Raw genomic sequence first — 18041 nt, forward strand, 5'->3', positions numbered from 1 at the left:
TCTCAAATGAGGCTTTCTGGTTTGAGCTGTGCAGAGAGAGGAACAAACAACCCCCTCCTCTGCTTTGCTGCTGTCCAATCACATGGAAGCTTGATAACTCCTCCCTCTTCTTCCTGCAGTGAAACACAGCCAGCTCACACAGTCTCTGTCACGAGGAGAAAACGGCTCAGAAAGGAGTTAATGTGGACCAGGAGACCTTCTCTTGTTGCATCTGATCTACTGAAGGATCCGGTGACTATTTCCTGTGGACACAGATCCTTATGAAAGAACTCCAAGAGTAGATACATGATTTCATTGTTGTTTTAATCTTCACTGCATGTTAAAAAAGACAGAAACATGTACTGTCCCTTTGAGAGAAAACTCCTCCTCCTGGAATGCAGGAGCTTGTCGTCTTGTTCCCTCCCCCTTATTGATATGCAAGAGTGAATATGGGTGTAACCAACATCTGATAGGACAGGACAAGCCACATTCAGTGAAGAACAGTAAATGAACAGAAACAAAGGGCAGAGAGTTTGAGTTCAGCCAGTGTAGAGAAATTCTGTCAAGTCACTGTGACCAGTTGATATGGATCCGAAAATAATTAAACTGGACAAGGAAGTCTGCACTTGTTCCATCTGTCTGGATCTACTGAAGGATCCGGTGACTATTCCCTGTGGACACAGCTACTGCATGAACTGTATTAAAACCCACTGGGATGAAGAGGAGGAGAAGAAACTCCACAGCTGTCCTCAGTGCGGACAGACCTTCAGACCGAGACCTGACCTGGTGAAAAGCACCATGTTAGCAGATTTAGTGGAGGAACTGAAGAAGACTGGACTCCAAGCTGCTCCTGCTGATCACTGCTATGCTGGACCTGAAGATGTGTCCTGTGATGTCTGCACTGGTAGGAAACTGAAAGCCTTCAAGTCCTGTCTGGTGTGTCTGGTCTCTTATTGTGAGAAACACCTTCAGCCTCATTACGATGTAGCTCAATTAAAGAAACACAAGCTGGTGGACCCCTCCAACAAGCTCAAGGAGAACATCTGCTCTCGTCATAATGAGGTGATGAAGATCTTCTGCCGTACTGATCAGCAGTGTATCTGTCATCTCTGCTTAATGGATGAACATAAAGGCCACGAAACAGTCTCAGCTGCAGCAGAAATCACTGAGAGGCAGAGAGAGCTGGAGGTGAGTCGACTAAACATCCAGCAGAGAATCCAGGACAGAGAGAAAGACGTGAATCTGCTTCAACAGGAGGTGGAGAACATCAATGTCTCTGCGGATAAAGCAGTGGAGGACAATGAGAAGATCACTGAGCTGATCCGTCTCATGGAGAAAAGAAGCTCTGATGTGAAGCAGAAAGTCAGATCCCAGCAGAGAACTGAAGTGAGTCGAGTCAAAGAGCTTCAGGAGAAGCTGGAGCAGGAGATCACTGCGCTGAAGAGGAACGACACTGAGCTGAAGAAGCTCTCACACACAGAGGATCACAACCAGTTTCTACACAACTACCCCTCACTGTCACCACTCAGTGAGTCTACAGACTCATCCAGCATCAGGATCAGTCCTCTGAGATACTTTGAGGACGTGACAGAGGCTGTGTCAGAAGTCAGAGATGAACTACAGGACGTTCTGAGAGACAAATGGACAAACATCTCACTGATGGTGACTGAAGTGGATGTTTTACTGTCACAACCAGGGCCCAAGACCAGAGCTGAGTTCTTAAAATATTCACATGAAATCACACTGGATCCAAACACGGCATACAGACTGCTGTTATTATCTGATGGAAACAGAAAAGCAACATTAATGAGTCAACATCAGTCTTATTCTAGTCATCCAGACAGATTCACTGTATGTGAGCAGGTTCTGAGTAGAGAGAGTCTGACTGGACGTTGTTACTGGGAGGTGGAGTGGAGAGGAAAAGGAGTTGATGTAGCAGTTGCATACAAGAATGTCAGCAGAAAAGAGAACTGGAGTGAATGTGGATTTGGATGCAATGACAAATCTTGGTCATTAAGATGTTACAAAAACAATTTTACATTTTCTTACAACAAAGTCCAAACTCCCGTCTCTGGTCCTCAGACCTCCAGAGTAGGAGTGTACCTGGATCACAGTGCAGGTATTCTGTCCTTCTACAGCGTCTCTGAAACCATGACTCTCCTCCACAGAGTCCAGACCGCATTCACTCAGCCTCTCTATGCTGGACTTTGGCTTTTTACTTCCTTAGGAGACTCTGCTGAGTTGTGTAAACTGAAATAGACAGAAGTCCTTTCAGGGTTGAACTCTGTGTTTGAACTCTTCAACTCATTTTGTCTCCATGTTTGTTGCTGACAGCTGATTGTTGTGGCGTTTCTTCACTGCACAGAGATCAGCTGTCAGTCAAACATTGTGGGCGGTACTTTGACATCTTGTCATGAGTTGTTCTGTAAATGTTTGAGTTTCTTTAGATGGAGCTCCTTCCTGGTTCTGTTCAGTCATGGAGGCTCTCACTGCTCTGCATGAACATTTAAACTTCTCTGAGCTCTAAATGTCTGATGAATATTTGTATTGATGCTTTTATTTTGTTGTTTCTCTTCCGCTGCATGAATCTTAAGAGAGAGAACAGCAGACCTTCATTTATCAGAGATATTTAGTTCTCTTTGTGTGAATTTGTGAATAAATGTATCATTGATCAAGAGTCATTGAACAGACTTTACTGATGGGATGTGTGAACAAACTGAATGTTTACATGATGAATAAACAAACATGAACAAAGTGTTTTCTTTTTGTCTTCATTCCAGGGTTTCAAACAAAGCTGATGGAGAAAATATGAAACTAATATGAGAGAATAACTGAGTCAGGTGAGTCGACTAAACATCCAGCAGAGAATCCAGGAAAGAGAGAAAAATGTGAAGCTGCTTCAACAGGAGGTGGAGAACATCAATCTCTCTGCTGATAAAGCAGTGGAGGACAATGAGAAGAGCTTCACTGAGCTGATCCGTCTCATGGAGGAAAGGAGCTCTGATGTGAAGCAGAAAGTCAGATCCCAGCAGAGAACTGAAGTGAGTCGAGTCAAAGAGCTTCAGGAGAAGCTGGAGCAGGAGATCACTGAGCTGAAGAGGAACGACGCTGAGCTGAAGAAGCTCTCACACACAGAGGATCACAACCAGTTTCTACACAACTACCCCTCACTGTCACCACTCAGTGAGTCTACAGACTCATCCAGCATCAGGATCCGTCCTCTGAGCTACTTTGAGGACGTGACAGAGGCTGTGTCAGAAGTCAGAGATAAACTACAGGAAGTTCTGAGAGACAAATGGACAAACATCTCACTGATGGTGACTGAAGTGGATGTTTTACTGCCAGAACCAGAGCCCAAGACCAGAGCTGAGTTCTTAAAATATTCACGTGAAATCACACTGGATCCAAACACAGCACACACACTGCTGTTATTATCTGATGGAAATAGAAAAGTAACATTCGCAGAACAGTCTTATCCTAGTCACCCAGACAGATTCACTGAATGTTGGCAGGTCCTGAGTAGAGAGAGTCTGACTGGACGTTGTTACTGGGAGGTGGAGTGGAGAGGAGAAGACTTTCATATAGCCGTTGCATACAAGGATATCGGCAGATCAGGCAGCTCGGATGAATGTAAATTTGGAATGAATGACAAATCTTGGGCATTGTTTTGTTACCGAAATCAAAGTTATCATTTTCAGTACAACAAAGTCCAAACTCCCATCTCTTCCCGTTCTGGGTCCTACAGAGTAGGAGTGTACCTGGATCACGGTGCAGGTATTCTGTCCTTCTACAGCGTCTCTGAAACCATGACTCTCCTCCACAGAGTCCAGACCACATTCACTCAGCCTCTCTATGCTGGACTTATCGTTAGCTTCCATTACTCTTTTAAAGCTGAGTTGTGTAAACTGAAATAGACAGAAGTCCTTTCAGGGTTGAACTCTGTGTTTGAACTCTTCAACTCATTTTGTCTCCATGTTTGTTGCTGACAGCTGATTGTTGTGGCGTTTCTTCACTGCACAGAGATCAGCTGTCAGTCAAACATTGTGGGCGGTACTTTGACATCTTGTCATGAGTTGTTCTGTAAATGTTTGAGTTTCTTTAGATGGAGCTCCTTCCTGGTTCTGTTCAGTCATGGAGGCTCTCACTGCTCATGATGATGTTTGTTTACCTGAACTGACATTTCTCTGCATGAACATTTAAACTTCTCTGAGCTCTAAATGTCTGATGAATATTTGTATTGATGCTTTTATTTTGTTGTTTCTCTTCCACTGCATGAATCTTAAGAGAGAAAACAGCAGACCTTCATTTATCAGAGATATTTAGTTCTCTTTGTATTCATTTGTGAATAAATGTATAATTGATCAAGAGTCATTGAACAGACTTTACTGATGGGATGTGTGAACAAACTGAATGTTTACATGATGAATAAACAAACATGAACAAAGTATTTTCTTCTTGTCTTCATTCCAGGGTTTCATACAACGCTGATGGAGAGAATATGAAACTAATATGAGAGAATAACTGAGTCAGTTGTCCTCCTGAAACACCACAAAGTACAGAGTTCACATTCATGAATACTGTTTACAACCTGAGAGCTGATGTGAACACTGTTTGTAAAGGTGAAGCTCTTCTCTACCATCTTTCCCATGTGCCCTGAATGCAGCATCAGTGTTCCAGGATGTGACTCCTGTGAACAAACTGACGCAGTGTGACGTCACATTTAAACGTCTCTTTATTGATGTTGGTTGAAGTTTGTACACGTCTTCCTGCAGTGAACGTCACTCAACACAAGAGGGCGCCTTCATCCTGGTAACCAGGGATGTAGTGGAGGTTCAAGCACCTCTACTCACTTTGTCTCCAGTTTTAGTTTAAAACATGTTTGTAGTCCTCCAAAGGTCTCAAGATAAATCTGAGTGTTCATGTTATGATCAGAGAAACGTTCTGCTTCATATTTTAACTTAATCTTTGTTGTTTTTAATGAAACATTGGATGGTTTGAGCCTCAATCAGTTGTTCAAATGAGACCGTCTGAGAAGTTTAGAGGGTTCATGTCTCTTTGATGGAGCTGCTAGCGACTCATGGACATCTGGAACATGAAGACGAGCCCCAACTGAGTTCTTTTAAGAGACGAAAAGGTTTGAAACCAGCGCTTTAATCCTCAGCAGTGTGTTTGTGTTTGTCGTGTAAAATCTTGATCTCAAAAGTAACTACAGTGGAATACAAAGTAGAACATTATCTCTAAAATAATGGAGTACAAGTAGCAGAAAACGAAAGGTTTAGTACAAGTATCTTTAAACTCTACTTAAGTTTTGTACTTTGAGCAAAAAGGATGGTAGCATTGTAATCTATCCGTAGTTCTTTTTACGTCTGCTCGGTTTTATATAAATAACTTACATTATCATCAACTACATAAGATATGATTTTAGATTAAACCTTCATTGCACAACATGAGACAAATATCCTTCAATCTATCTTTAAATATTACAATTACACAAAAAAATAGGATTTTCTACACAACGTGGTGTTTGTTGTCAAAACTAAGAGCCAATCAGCTCTTAGATCTGGAGACAGCCAGGCGTTTCCCATCATGCATAGGGTCCTACAGATGGTGGCTGCCTCGATTTCATGATGGCATCGTCGACCACGTGTTTTGTGACGTCAGAGCAAGTCGGGATCAAGTCGGGCACAAATATAACCAGCATGCATTGTGCAGCGATGGATTCTGATCAGGACCGGTTCGTCTCAAACGAGCTCATTGTTTCTTTCCACCTCTACATGTGACCTAGTTACCTGTCAGCTCAGCTGCTCCCTGTTACTCATTAGCCTCAGGAGAGATAATGGACTGTTGACTCTCATTGTGTCACATTGACTCTGTCTCTCAGTGCAGCCTTGTGAACATGTTCCTGTCTTGTTCTTGTTCCAATGACTCAACGTCTCTTTGTTGCTCCTTTGCTTTTGCTGCCTAATTCCTGAGTGAAATACTTCACCTGTTGCAGCCTTTTAGGCTTGAGTGTTTAAGATTACCTTCTAAAACAGAGAAAATAACTCTATTGTAAACAAATGTTAAACACAGTCTCTCTCTCAAACTGCTCCTCTTCCTGGAATGAAGCAACGCTTGATAACCCCTCCCTCTTCTTCCTGCTCTCAAACAAAGAGAGCTCCACTCTGTCTGTGTTTCCTTGTTCCCTCCCCTTCAGATCTACAGTTTTAAGACAACTGAAACCAACATGGTGGTGAAGTGCAGCAGCTGACAGACTCCATTCACTGCAGAGACACATGCTGTTCAGATCAGAGATCAAAGTAGAGTCGATTCTGAGGAAGTGAAACTCAGACAGTCGTTGTCACTGAGAGGAGAAAATGGCTCAGAAAGGAGTTCAGCTGGACCAGGAGACCTTCTCTTGTTCCATCTGTCTGGATCTACTGAAGGATCCGGTGACTATTCCCTGTGGACACAGCTACTGCATGAACTGTATTAAAACCCACTGGGATGAAGAGGAGGAGAAGAAACTCCACAGCTGTCCTCAGTGTAGACAGACCTTCACACCGAGGCCTGTCCTGGTGAAAAACACCATGTTAGCAGATTTAGTGGAGCAACTGAAGAAGACTGGACTCCAAGCTGCTCCTGCTGATCACTGCTATGCTGGACCTGAAGATGTGTCCTGTGATTTCTGCACTGGTAGGAAACTGAAAGCCTTCAAGTCCTGTCTGCAATGTGTGATCTCTTTTTGTGAGAACCACCTCCAGCCTCATTTTGAATCCCCTGCCTATGAGAAACACAAGCTGGTGGGCCCCTCCAACAAGCTCCAGGAGAACATCTGCTCTCGTCATGATGAGGTGATGAAGATTTTCTGTCGTACTGATCAGCAGTGTATCTGTTATCTCTGCTCTGTGGAGGAACACAAAGGCCACGACATAGTCTCAGCTGCAGCAGAAAGGACTGAGAGGCAGAGAGAGCTGGAGGTGAGTCGACTAAACATCCAGCAGAGAATCCAGGACAGAGAGAAAGATGTGAAGCTGCTTCAACAGGAGGTGGAGAACATCAATCTCTCTGCTGATAAAGCAGTGGAGGACAATGAGAAGATCTTCACTGAGCTGATCCGTCTCATGGAGAAAAGAAGCTCTGATGTGAAGCAGAAAGTCAGATCCCAGCAGAGAACTGAAGTGAGTCGAGTCAAAGAGCTTCAGGAGAAGCTGGAGCAGGAGATCACTGAGCTGAAGAGGAACGACGCTGAGCTGAAGAAGCTCTCACACACAGAGGATCACAACCAGTTTCTACACAACTACCCCTCACTGTCACCACTCAGTGAGTCTACAGACTCATCCAGCATTAGGATCCGTCCTCTGAGCTACTTTGAGGACGTGACAGAGGCTGTGTCAGAAGTCAGAGATGAACTACAGGACGTTCTGAGAGACAAATGGACAAACATCTCACTGATGGTGACTGAAGTGGATGTTTTACTGTCACAACCAGAGCCCAAGACCAGAGCTGAGTTCTTAAAATATTCACATGAAATCACACTGGATCCAAACACAGCAAACACAAGTCTGTTATTATCTGATGGAAACAAGAAAGCTACATTAATGAGAGAACAACAGTTTTATTCTCGTCACCCAGACAGATTCACTGGAAAATTTCAGGTCCTGAGTAGAGAGAGTCTGACTGGACGTTGTTACTGGGAGGTGGAGTGGAGAGGAGGAGGAGTTTATGTAGCAGTTGCATACAAGGATATCAGCAGAAAAGAAAACTGGGGTGAAAATAGATTTGGTTGGAATGACAAATCTTGGGCATTAAGATGTAACAAAATCAGTTATAACTTTCGGTACAACAGAGTCCAAACTCCCGTCTCAGGTGCTCAGACCTCCAGAGTAGGAGTGTACCTGGATCACAGTGCAGGTATTCTGTCCTTCTACAGCGTCTCTGAAACCATGACTCTCCTCCACAGAGTCCAGACCGCATTCACTCAGCCTCTCTATGCTGGACTTCGTTTTTATAGTGGAACCACTGCTGAGTTGTGTAAAGTGAAATAGACAGAAGTCCTTTCAGGGTTGAACTCCGTGTTTGAACTCTTGAACTCATTTTGTCTCCATGTTTGTTGCTGACAGCTGATTGTTGTGGCGTTTCTTCACTGCTCAGAGATCAGCTGTCAGTCAAACATTGTGGGCGGTACTTTGACATCTTGTCATGAGTTGTTCTATAAATGTTTGAGTTTCTTTAGGTGGAGCTCCTTCCTGGTTCTGTTCAGTCAAAGTCTAAACTCAAAGACAGGAGTCATTTAAATCAGCTGTCGATCAAACATCACGTTTAATTGTTCTGTAACTGTTTTGACGTTTCTTTGGGTTAAAACCTAAACTTTTTTTAAAAGTTTGATCGATCTTTGAATTGATGCGTTTGCTGTTTTGTTCTCACCTCTTTGTACATTTGTAAATAAATCTATAACTGCATTTATATTGATTTGTTTGGTGGACCTGTGAGCTGTTATACATCATAATCAATAAGGAGCTAACTCATTCATCTGTTTTACATCCATGAGATTCTGATCAATCTGACTGATTGTATGGATGAAGTGAATCTTACATGAAAATACTGTCCTTTCTCCAATAAAAAAACTTATGAAAAATGAAATGAATCCATGTTTGTTTAATCATAATTCAAGAAGTCAGAGAAACTTTAACCCACAACCTCAATGTTGTTTGAAGTTTGTCTTCCTGCAGTGAACGTCACTCAACACAAGAGGGCGCCTTCATCCTGGTAACCAGGGATGTAGTGGAGGTTCAAGCAGTCTGTCTGCATATTTTTATACCATGTTTTTAAGCAGATTATGAATTAAAACTAGAAATGTAATTCTGTCAAACTCCTGTGAGACAAAAAGTGAATTCTCTGGAGCGTTTACTGTTTCTTTAATATGAACAGAAGTAGAGTCACTAGATGTGGAAGTGCATCCTTTTGTTTCACAGATTGTGCTGCTGTTGGTTTTTTGTGTCTTGTTTTGAGGACGCCCCCCCCACACACACACACAGTTCATATCAATGTGACGTTGAACACGGGGTTACCAGTGGAAGATAAACATGTGTTCAGCCTGGTAAATGACATTTACTCAGACACATTAAGGGTTGAAGATGGAACATGAAAACACATGAAATCAGAAGTTATATTACACAGGTTTATTCCTCAAACATTTCATTCTGTTACTGAAGCTGTTTTAAAAGAAACACGTAAATATATTATTTGAAATGACCTCATCTTGTGAGGAAAGAGCCTGGAAGACGTTCAAATCAGGGAGTAAAAAATATTAAATAAATACCCACAATTCAACATATTTTTTGACATTGTCATGGTAACGCAATATTTTGCAGCAAAGTGCTGTTCCATCTTTATTTCCACCATTTCAAGGCCTCACAGTCTCTCACACTCCACCATTTAACAGGTGACCTCAGTGAGTCCTTGAGGGTTCAGGGTTTGAGGCCTTAGGGGGGACACTGGGACTGAGCCAGCAAGCTCCAGTCTGTCCTTATTTCCTTGTTCCTTATTTAGATCTACATTCTGAAGATGGGTGTAACCAGCATGTGTTGAAGTGCAGGCATGCATTGTGCAGTGATGGATTCTGATCAGGACCGGTTCGTCTCAAACGAGCTCATTGTTTCTTTCCACCTCTACATGTGACCTAGTTACCTGTCAGCTCAGCTGCTCCCTGTTACTCAGTAGAGATAGTGGACTGTTGACTCTCATTGTGTCACATTGTCTCCGTCTCTCAGTGCAGCCTTGTGAACATGTTCCTGTCTTGTTCTTGTTCCAATGACTCAACGTCTGTTTGTTGCTCTTTTGCTTTTGCTGCCTGATTCCTGAGTCAAATACGCCAAGATGGCGACGGACAAAACGCCAAACTCAAGTCTTCAAAACATCAGTCCACAAACCAATGGGTGATGTAATGATGACTACGTCCACTTCTTACATACAGTCTATGGTTTGGACCACACCATGCGCGATAATTGGCACACACCCTCTGGTCCCCCTTTTTGAACAGGGGAACCACCACCCCGGTCTGCCACTCCCTAGGCACCGTCCCAGACCTCCACACAATGTTGAAGAGACGTGTCATCCAAGACAGCCCCTCCACACCCAGTGCCTTCAGCATTTCTGGAAGGATCTCATCAATCCCTGGGGCAATTGGTGATGCTCCCCCATCAGCCTCCAGCTCTGCCTCTACAGTAGAGGGCGTATTAGTTGGATTCAGGAGTTCCTCAAAGTGCTCCTTCCACCGCCCGATTACCCCCTCAGTTGAAGTCAACAGAGTCCCATCCTTACTGTATACAGCTTGGATGTTTCCCCCTCCTGAGGTTCCGGATGGTTTTCCAGAAACACCTTGGTGCCAACCGAAAGTCCTTCTCCATGGCTACTCCGAACTCCTCCCACATCCGCTGCTTTGCCTCCTTCACGGCAGCGGCTGTAGCCCTTCGGGTCTGTCGGTACCTTGCAACTGCCTCAGGAGTCCTCCGGGATAACATATTCCGGAAGGCCTCTTTCTTCAGTCGGACGGCTTCCCTGACCACCGTTGTCCACCACGGTGTTTGAGGGTTACCGCCTCTTAAAAGTACTAATACCACAATTATAAATTACTATGTTACAGTAAGTGTACTAGTACCACACAGTGTATTACTCTGTTACAGTAAAAGTACTAATGCCACAATCTTAAATTACTCCATTACATTAAAAGTAGAAAATACTTCTTTACAGTAAAAAATACTAATGCCACACTGTGAAAATACTCTGTTACATTAAAAGTAATGTTGTAGATATTTGATCAGTTTGATTATTTGTTATTTGTGTAGTTCTTGTTGTTGACACTAGGGGCACTGAGCAGCAGGCTCTTCTTCATGTGGAGGGATAAAGGTAGAAGGTGTGTCAGTGTCCCATGATGCAACAGGAGCAGACATGTTTTCATATCAGAACACGAGAGAGACTGAACGAGGAACGTTGTTCTCTTTGATCTCCAGTAAAATCAACCTGAAGCACAAATCTCGACTGGACATTGGACTTCTTGTCTTACAATCCACTGAAACGCTGCATCACTAAACTGTAATGTGAGTTTGTTTTAACAGTAAAAGTACTAATACTCTACAGTAGAAATACTCTGTTACAGTAAGAGTACTAATACTCTACGGTAGAAATACTCTGTAAAAGTGTGTCAGTAATAATCAGTAAACTGTAGTTAAAGTATTCAGACTGTGACTGTACTATTATATATTCTATCATTAGAGTAGTGTTATTCATGCATTCATGTAAAAGCAGGATTTTACTGTTGTAGTCGGTTGAGCTGGAGCTCAGGTTGAACTATTAACTAATGATTATTGTCGTTATGGATTAATCTGCTGATTATTTTCTCCATTAATCGATTGATTGGTTTGTAAAAATAGAGACATAAGGCAGTATAACTCTGTAGTATTTCTACTAGTAAATAACTTGTTTGATGATTCTAGTTTAAATCCATCTGCAGCTTGAAATGCAGCTCAGGTTCAGAGTGGTGTTCTGTTTCAATGTTTCCTCATGAATGCTTCAGAGTAGATCATTAAATATGTGAGACAATGAGCTGAGGAGCCAAGAAGTATTGAAGAAGTAGAAACGTCAGTGTTTTCAGACGGGGAGCAGCTTTTAACTGAGGCTCCATTTTAAAGAGGAAACAAAGAGCTGCTCCTCTTCCTGGAATGAAGCAACGCTTGATCACCCCTCCCTCCTCCTGCTGCTCTCACACAGCCAGCTCCACTCTGTTCACGTGTTTCCTTGTTCCCTCCCCTTCAGATCTACACTCTGAAGACGGGTGTAACCAACATGGTGGTGAAGTGCAGCAGCTGACAGACTCCATTCACTGCAGAGACACATGTTGTTCAGATCAGAGCTCAAAGTAGAGTCGATTCTGAGGAAGTGAAACTCAGACGATCTTGTCACTGAGAGGAGAAAATGGCTCAGAAAGGAGTTCATCTGGACCAGGAGACCATCTCTTGTTCCATCTGTCTGGATCTACTGAAGGATCCGGTGACTATTCCCTGTGGACACAGCTACTGCATGAACTGTATTAAAACCCACTGGGATGAAAAGGAGAAGAAGAAACCCCACAGCTGTCCTCATTGTAGACAGACCTTCAGACGGACGCCTGTCCTGCTGAAAAACACCATGTTAGCAGATTTAGTGGAGCAACTGAAGAAGACTGGACTCCAAGCTGCTCCTGCTGATCACTGCTATGCTGGACCTGAAGATGTGTCCTGTGATGTCTGCACTGGTAGGAAACTGAAAGCCTTCAAGTCCTGTCTGGTCTGTCTGGTCTCTTACTGTGAGAAACACCTTCAGCCTCATTATGATGTAGCTCAATTAAAGAAACACAAGCTGGTAGACCCCTCCAACAAGCTCCAGGAGAACATCTGCTCTCGTCACAATGAGGTGATGGAGATCTTCTGTCGTACTGATCAGCAGTGTATCTGTTATCTCTGCTTAATGGAGGAACATAAAGGCCACGACACAGTCTCAGCTGCAGCAGAAAGGACTGAGAGGCAGAGAGAGCTGGAGGTGAGTCAACTAAACATCCAGAAAAGAATCCAGGACAGAGAGAAAGATGTGAAGCTGCTTCAACAGGAGGTGGAGAACATCAATCTCTCTGCTGATAAAGCAGTGGAGGACAATGAAAAGGTCTTCACTGAGCTGATCCGTCTCATGGAGGAAAAAAGGTCTGATGTGAAGCAGAAGGTCAGATCCCAGCAGAGAACTGAAGTGAGTCAAGTCAAAGAGCTTCAGGAGAAGCTGGAGCAGGAGATCTCTGAGCTGAAGAGGAACAACGCTGAGCTGAAGAAGCTCTCACACACAGAGGATCACAACCAGTTTCTACACAACTACCCCTCACTGTCACCACTCAGTGAGTCTACCTACTCATCCAGCATCAGGATCCGTCCTCTGAGCTACTTTAAGGACGTGACAGCGGCTGTGTCAGAAGTCAGAGATAAACTACAGGAAGTTCTGAAAGACAAATGGATAAACATCTCACTGACGGTGACTGAAGTGAATGTTTTCCCGTCAGAATCAGAGCCCAAGATCAGAGCTGGATTTTTAAAATATTCACGTGAAATCACACTAAATTCAAACACAGCAAACAAACGTCTGTTATTATCTGATGGACAGAGAAAAGCAACATTAATAAGAAAACATCAGTCTTATTCTCGTCACCCAGACAGATTCACTGAATGTTTGCAGGTCCTGAGTAGAGAGAGTCTGACTGGACGTTGTTACTGGGAGGTGGAGTGGAGAGGAGGAGGAGTTGATGTAGCAGTCGCTTACAAGATTATCAGCAGAAAAGGGGGAAAGAGTGAATGTGTATTTGGATGGAATGACAAATCTTGGGCATTAAGATGTGACAAAAACGGTTATAACTTTGAGTACAACAATGTCCAAACTCCCGTCTCTGGTCCTCAGTCCTCCAGAGTAGGAGTGTACCTGGATCACAGAGCAGGTATTCTGTCCTTCTACAGCGTCTCTGAAACCATGACTCTCCTCCACAGAGTCCAGACCGCATTCACTCAGCCTCTCTATGCTGGACTTTGTTTTGATAGTGGATCCTCTGCTGAGTTGTGTAAACTGAAATAGACAGAAGTCCTTTCAGGGTTAAACTCTGTGTTTGAACTCTTCAACTCATTTTGTCTCCATGTTTGTTGCTGACAGCTGATTGTTGTGGCGTTTCTTCACTGCACAGAGATCAGCTGTCACTCAAACATTGTGGGCGGTACTTTGACATCTTGTCATGAGTTGTTGGCTGATATGTGTGTGGATGTAAATGATTGGTTGTCTCATATATTTTTACCTATTTGGATTTTCTTCTCCTTCATGCCTACACCATTAAAATGTAGTTTTTAATGTATTTCGTGATGGCCCTGATGAAGGCCAAAAGCCGAAACACATTGGTCTGACAGGAAAGCTGTTTTATAAACTATAAGTGTTGCTGGAGTTTTGACTTTTTCAGATTCTAAAAGAAAGTTCAGTTTATTTGATTTATGTTATTTAACATGTGTTTTAATATCGTCACCTTGTTAAAATAATCGCCTACGTCATTTTCTTTTCAGGAAACACAAAAAACTGAGCCATATGTTCAATATATGATATTTTTTAATTATTTTACTCAACAAGGTTATGACAACATATCACTATTAACATACTAATAACAATGTATGTAATTTTTGTAACATGAGAAAAAAAATGACTTAGGCAAATTTTTGAACATGCCTGTGACTTAAGCAATTTAACACCTTTAATTCTCTCAACAATAAAGCATAACAAACTCACTAACTTAACATAATGCTGAGGAGGCATGTGCATTTCCTCACTTCTCCTTCCAGCTCTACTTTGCTGGGTTCTTGACTGATGCCTATTAATGTGGCAAATTGTCAAAGAAGTGATGACACTCAACAGGCATGACGTGTTTCATTGACTGGAGGTCCTGGAACTTTCTCTCCTTGATTGGCAGAGCACATGGGAACATTCTTATCCATGCTATTGGCTCATTTGGCACCTGTACCCTCTGTGGCAGTGCCTCCCACACAGAGTCCTCTGAGAAGGACAGCTTGAAATTAACCTTGCCTTCACTGCTAAACTGAAGAAACACAGTCTTGGCCTGGTACATGCTGCTTCATTTCTTCAACAACGCTCTCAATGTAATTTTCATCGGATGAGGCCTGATCGGTGTCTGAATTGTTTAGCGCATCTCCTACCATAAAGGAAAAACATTTTAACTCTTTGAGGTATACAGTCACAAATGGGTGATCATTCTGCAAAACATTCATTGCATTGTGTGCAGACACTGCACAACAGGCATACTATATTACCAGTCAAATGGTGATATGATTACTAATATTATGTTCAAGTGACATTCTGATTAAATACATTTAAAACAAAACATTAAAAAAGTACATCCTTTGTAATTAGTTATACAAATCATTTCAAGCTGTTAGATTGTAATACAGTATTCAAATCTCTCTTAATTAAATCTTGTAATGTGGAAAAAATGAGACAAAAACTGGAATTCCACTTTCCACTCTTGGTTCAAAATATCTAAGCAAAATAGCTTAGTCCATGCACATCATTAAGCTAGCTTTAGGTAGCTTCATTTAGCTAGCTATTTTGCTGACTAAAATGCTGACTAAAAAGACTAAATAACTATGCCGTATTTATAGCCTAGCTTATATTATAGTAAACCTCATCACTTTCCAACAGGGGATAAGCTTTGAATCATGGAAATAACTTCAGTGGCTTGGTAGATTTTTCTCCTCCTTGAAGCAGCCGCCATCTTGACAAGCTCGTACAATTGCCTAAGTCACAATGTCTTTTGACTTAGGCAAAATAAAATGGCCTAAGTCTCACTCTTGACATAGGCCATTATACTAAAGGTGTAGAATCGCATTTACCAGAGGTGGGCACTATCATAAGGAGTTGATCTAAGCAAAAAAAACATTTTTGTCAAAAAATGACGTAGGCGATTATTTTAACAAGGTGACGATATGTACTTTTAAAAATGTAGCAGTAACAGTTATAATAATAATACTAAAGTTTACCAAGTACATATTTACACAAGTTATTTTGCTTGAGCATAATATTCAAGTACTCTTTCCATCTTAGTTAGTTACATTGTGAAAAGAAATGTCTTCAGCTTCATCACATATTGTTAAAAACATTACAAGACAATTAATAAAGACAAATTACAAAGAACAGTATCAACAAATGGCATGATTTACAAAACAGTAAAACTGAAATATCACAGGGAAAATATGTTGGCATGCATTCTCCTCCCTGAGAGATAAAACTTAACATGTGGGTATAAAAGTAAGAGGGAACACATATAATCTGGAAATCTTTGCACTTATATTTAATTCCTATGTCTCACTCTGTCTTATCTGAGGCTTCAGTTCATTCCTCACATTCAGATTCCCTCTTCTCATGACCATGATGAAAAACAAAATGCTTTCCACTAGATTCTTAAACACCATTTCAACATTTTGCTTACTAACTCGAAAATAGCAAGAAATATCCCAAGTAGATGGAATCTCTGTGTATCTCTTTCTTTTGTTTGTAGTCGCTCAGCACGACATTCAAACTAATGTATTTTAAATTGAAATATATTTTTGTGCCTCCACCGCAATGTTTTTCTGTCTGTCAGGACGACGTTATGCAACAAAACAAATGTTAGGTTTAGGCAACAAAAGCACTTAGTGAGGTTTAAGAGAAACCGTGATGTTTGGGCTTAAAATCCCTACATGAGCTTAGGTTTAGTCAACAAAATGTTTCCACCTACTGAATATTTGAAGATTTTATTTCAAGATGATATTTTAATATCAACAGTTTTCTTTCCAACCATCAGTGAAACTTAAATACTTAAATACTTAAATACTTAAATATAAAGTTTTAGTGTCATGTCTTCATTAGCTGTTAAGAAATTAAAAGATGCTTGATTAAATATGAAAAAGTAAAGTATATCAATACTAGAGATTCATCACTTCATATCGATCAACAACAAACTGCAGAATCAGCTGATTTGGTTCATTCTTGTCCTTCTGCATTAGCATCTGTTTGCTGCTGAACAGGTAGTCTAAAGTGGTTTCTCTTGAACAGCCTGTTAACGTCCCTCTCCAGGATGGAGAGTGTCCTCGTTGTTGTCAGGACTGTCCCTTTGTCTTTCACAAACCACAGCAGGATTCATTCAGGTCATTGGACATGTGCAAGTCGTTCATTAGAGGACAATCAACGAAGACAAGCAGCAGGGACAAAGTATCAACGCAAAGAAAAACGTTCAAAGTTAATAAATGCAGGAGAAAATGTTTGTGGAATCCTGAGTCATCTTTGTATTCAGCATTTTAATTACATCAGTCAGAAAAAGAACTTGCTGTACACATGTTTGGTGTCTCTTACAAGTCTATAACATCTCCCTGAGGGTAAAAGCTCAAAGTGTGAGTCTTTGTTTGAATATTTAATTCATAATTCTTACTCCGTCTCATCTGGGGCTTCACTGTAATCTTACCAGTTATATTTAATATTCCATGTAATTTCAGTTCATTCCTGACATTCAGACTTATATGATGCTGAAGAATAAAATACTTCCTACAAAGTTTTTGTAGCATTTCTAGAGACCTGGCCAAGTTTGCTTCGATAACAAACCACATAGTTACCTTTACAGACATTGTAGGATTTCATAATTTAACTTGAATTAATTCCTTTATTAGTGGTTGTTTGACGTATGATACTCACTGACTGGAGGTTCTACTTTAGTTTGGCTCCTTTATTTCATATAAAATCATCAATGTTTTACAGAAGTCTTTGGACTCATTCTAATGTTTCCACCTACAGAACGTTTAGAGATTTTATTTCAAGGTGATATTTTAATATCGACAATAAAAGGATCCAAATTTTACATGAGAAAAAAAGTAAAGTATATCAATACTAGAGATTCATCACTTCATAGCAATCAACAAACTGCAGAATCAGCTGATTTGGTTCATTCTTGTCCTTCTGCATTAGCATCTGTTTGCTGCTGAACAGGTAGTCTAAAGTGGCTTCTCTTGAACAGCCTGTTAACATCCCTGTCCAGGGTGGAGAGTGTCCTCGTTGTTGTCAGGACTGTCCCTTTGTCTTTCACAAACACAGCAGGATTCATTCAGGTCATTCAACATGTGCAAGTCATTAGTGGAGTGAGGAGCTTTAGGTTTGCAGCTGGTGATCAATCAGAGACCTTTTCAGACAGAAGCAGAGTCGTTCACTGAGAACTGCTGTTGGAGTTTCTCAGAGTACAGTCGTTTGGTTTCTCTCACCGTCTTGCTCAACCTGTACTTTGATTCTTTAAACCTGTCTTTGTCCTCCTGAATGATTATTCTGTGTTCAACCTCAGCTGTCTGAACTTAACTGTGAACCAAGGTTTGTATTTAAATATTTGTGTATTTAAAAAATAATATTTATCCATTATGGGGTTTATATAAAACTTTTGTTGGCTTGTGTATGTTTCCTCTTCTTTTTCAGATGCTATTGTTTTATTTTACAGTTTTATT

The 18041-nt window shown here is 41.4% G+C and overlaps 4 protein-coding genes across 5 annotated transcripts; all 4 read left to right on the plus strand.

The window, feature by feature from the left end:
- The first annotated feature begins 144 nt into the window (after window positions 1–144).
- Window positions 145–2819, plus strand: LOC137884430 (tripartite motif-containing protein 16-like). The gene is made up of 2 exons (XM_068726233.1): window positions 145–2098; window positions 2760–2819. Exons 1-2 carry the CDS (start codon window positions 565–567, stop codon window positions 2789–2791), a joined length of 1566 nt encoding a protein of 521 aa, XP_068582334.1. The 5' UTR covers window positions 145–564; the 3' UTR covers window positions 2792–2819.
- Window positions 2820–2865: 46 nt separating this feature from the next.
- On the plus strand, window positions 2866–4414 carry LOC137884431 (tripartite motif-containing protein 16). The gene has a single exon (XM_068726234.1). It carries the CDS (start codon window positions 2964–2966, stop codon window positions 3891–3893), a length of 930 nt encoding a protein of 309 aa, XP_068582335.1. The 5' UTR covers window positions 2866–2963; the 3' UTR covers window positions 3894–4414.
- Window positions 4415–6226: 1812 nt separating this feature from the next.
- Window positions 6227–8589, plus strand: LOC137884382 (tripartite motif-containing protein 16-like). The gene has a single exon (XM_068726167.1). It carries the CDS (start codon window positions 6336–6338, stop codon window positions 8004–8006), a length of 1671 nt encoding a protein of 556 aa, XP_068582268.1. The 5' UTR covers window positions 6227–6335; the 3' UTR covers window positions 8007–8589.
- Window positions 8590–10938: 2349 nt separating this feature from the next.
- Window positions 10939–16822, plus strand: LOC137884409 (tripartite motif-containing protein 16-like). Of its 2 annotated transcripts, none has more exons than XM_068726200.1 (2): window positions 10939–11057; window positions 11773–16822. In XM_068726200.1, exon 2 carries the CDS (start codon window positions 11932–11934, stop codon window positions 13600–13602), a length of 1671 nt encoding a protein of 556 aa, XP_068582301.1. In that variant the 5' UTR covers window positions 10939–11057; window positions 11773–11931; the 3' UTR covers window positions 13603–16822. The 2 variants fall into 2 exon arrangements, with proteins under 2 accessions (XP_068582301.1, XP_068582302.1); XM_068726201.1 differs by having other exon boundaries at window positions 10939–11052.
- Window positions 16823–18041: the final 1219 nt, after the last annotated feature.

The sequence above is a fragment of the Cebidichthys violaceus genome, unplaced genomic scaffold, assembly GCF_023349555.1.
Source record: "Cebidichthys violaceus isolate CVI_PGR_0920_01 unplaced genomic scaffold, fCebVio1.0.p SCAF_38, whole genome shotgun sequence".
NCBI classification, from domain to species: Eukaryota; Metazoa; Chordata; class Actinopteri; order Perciformes; family Stichaeidae; genus Cebidichthys; species Cebidichthys violaceus.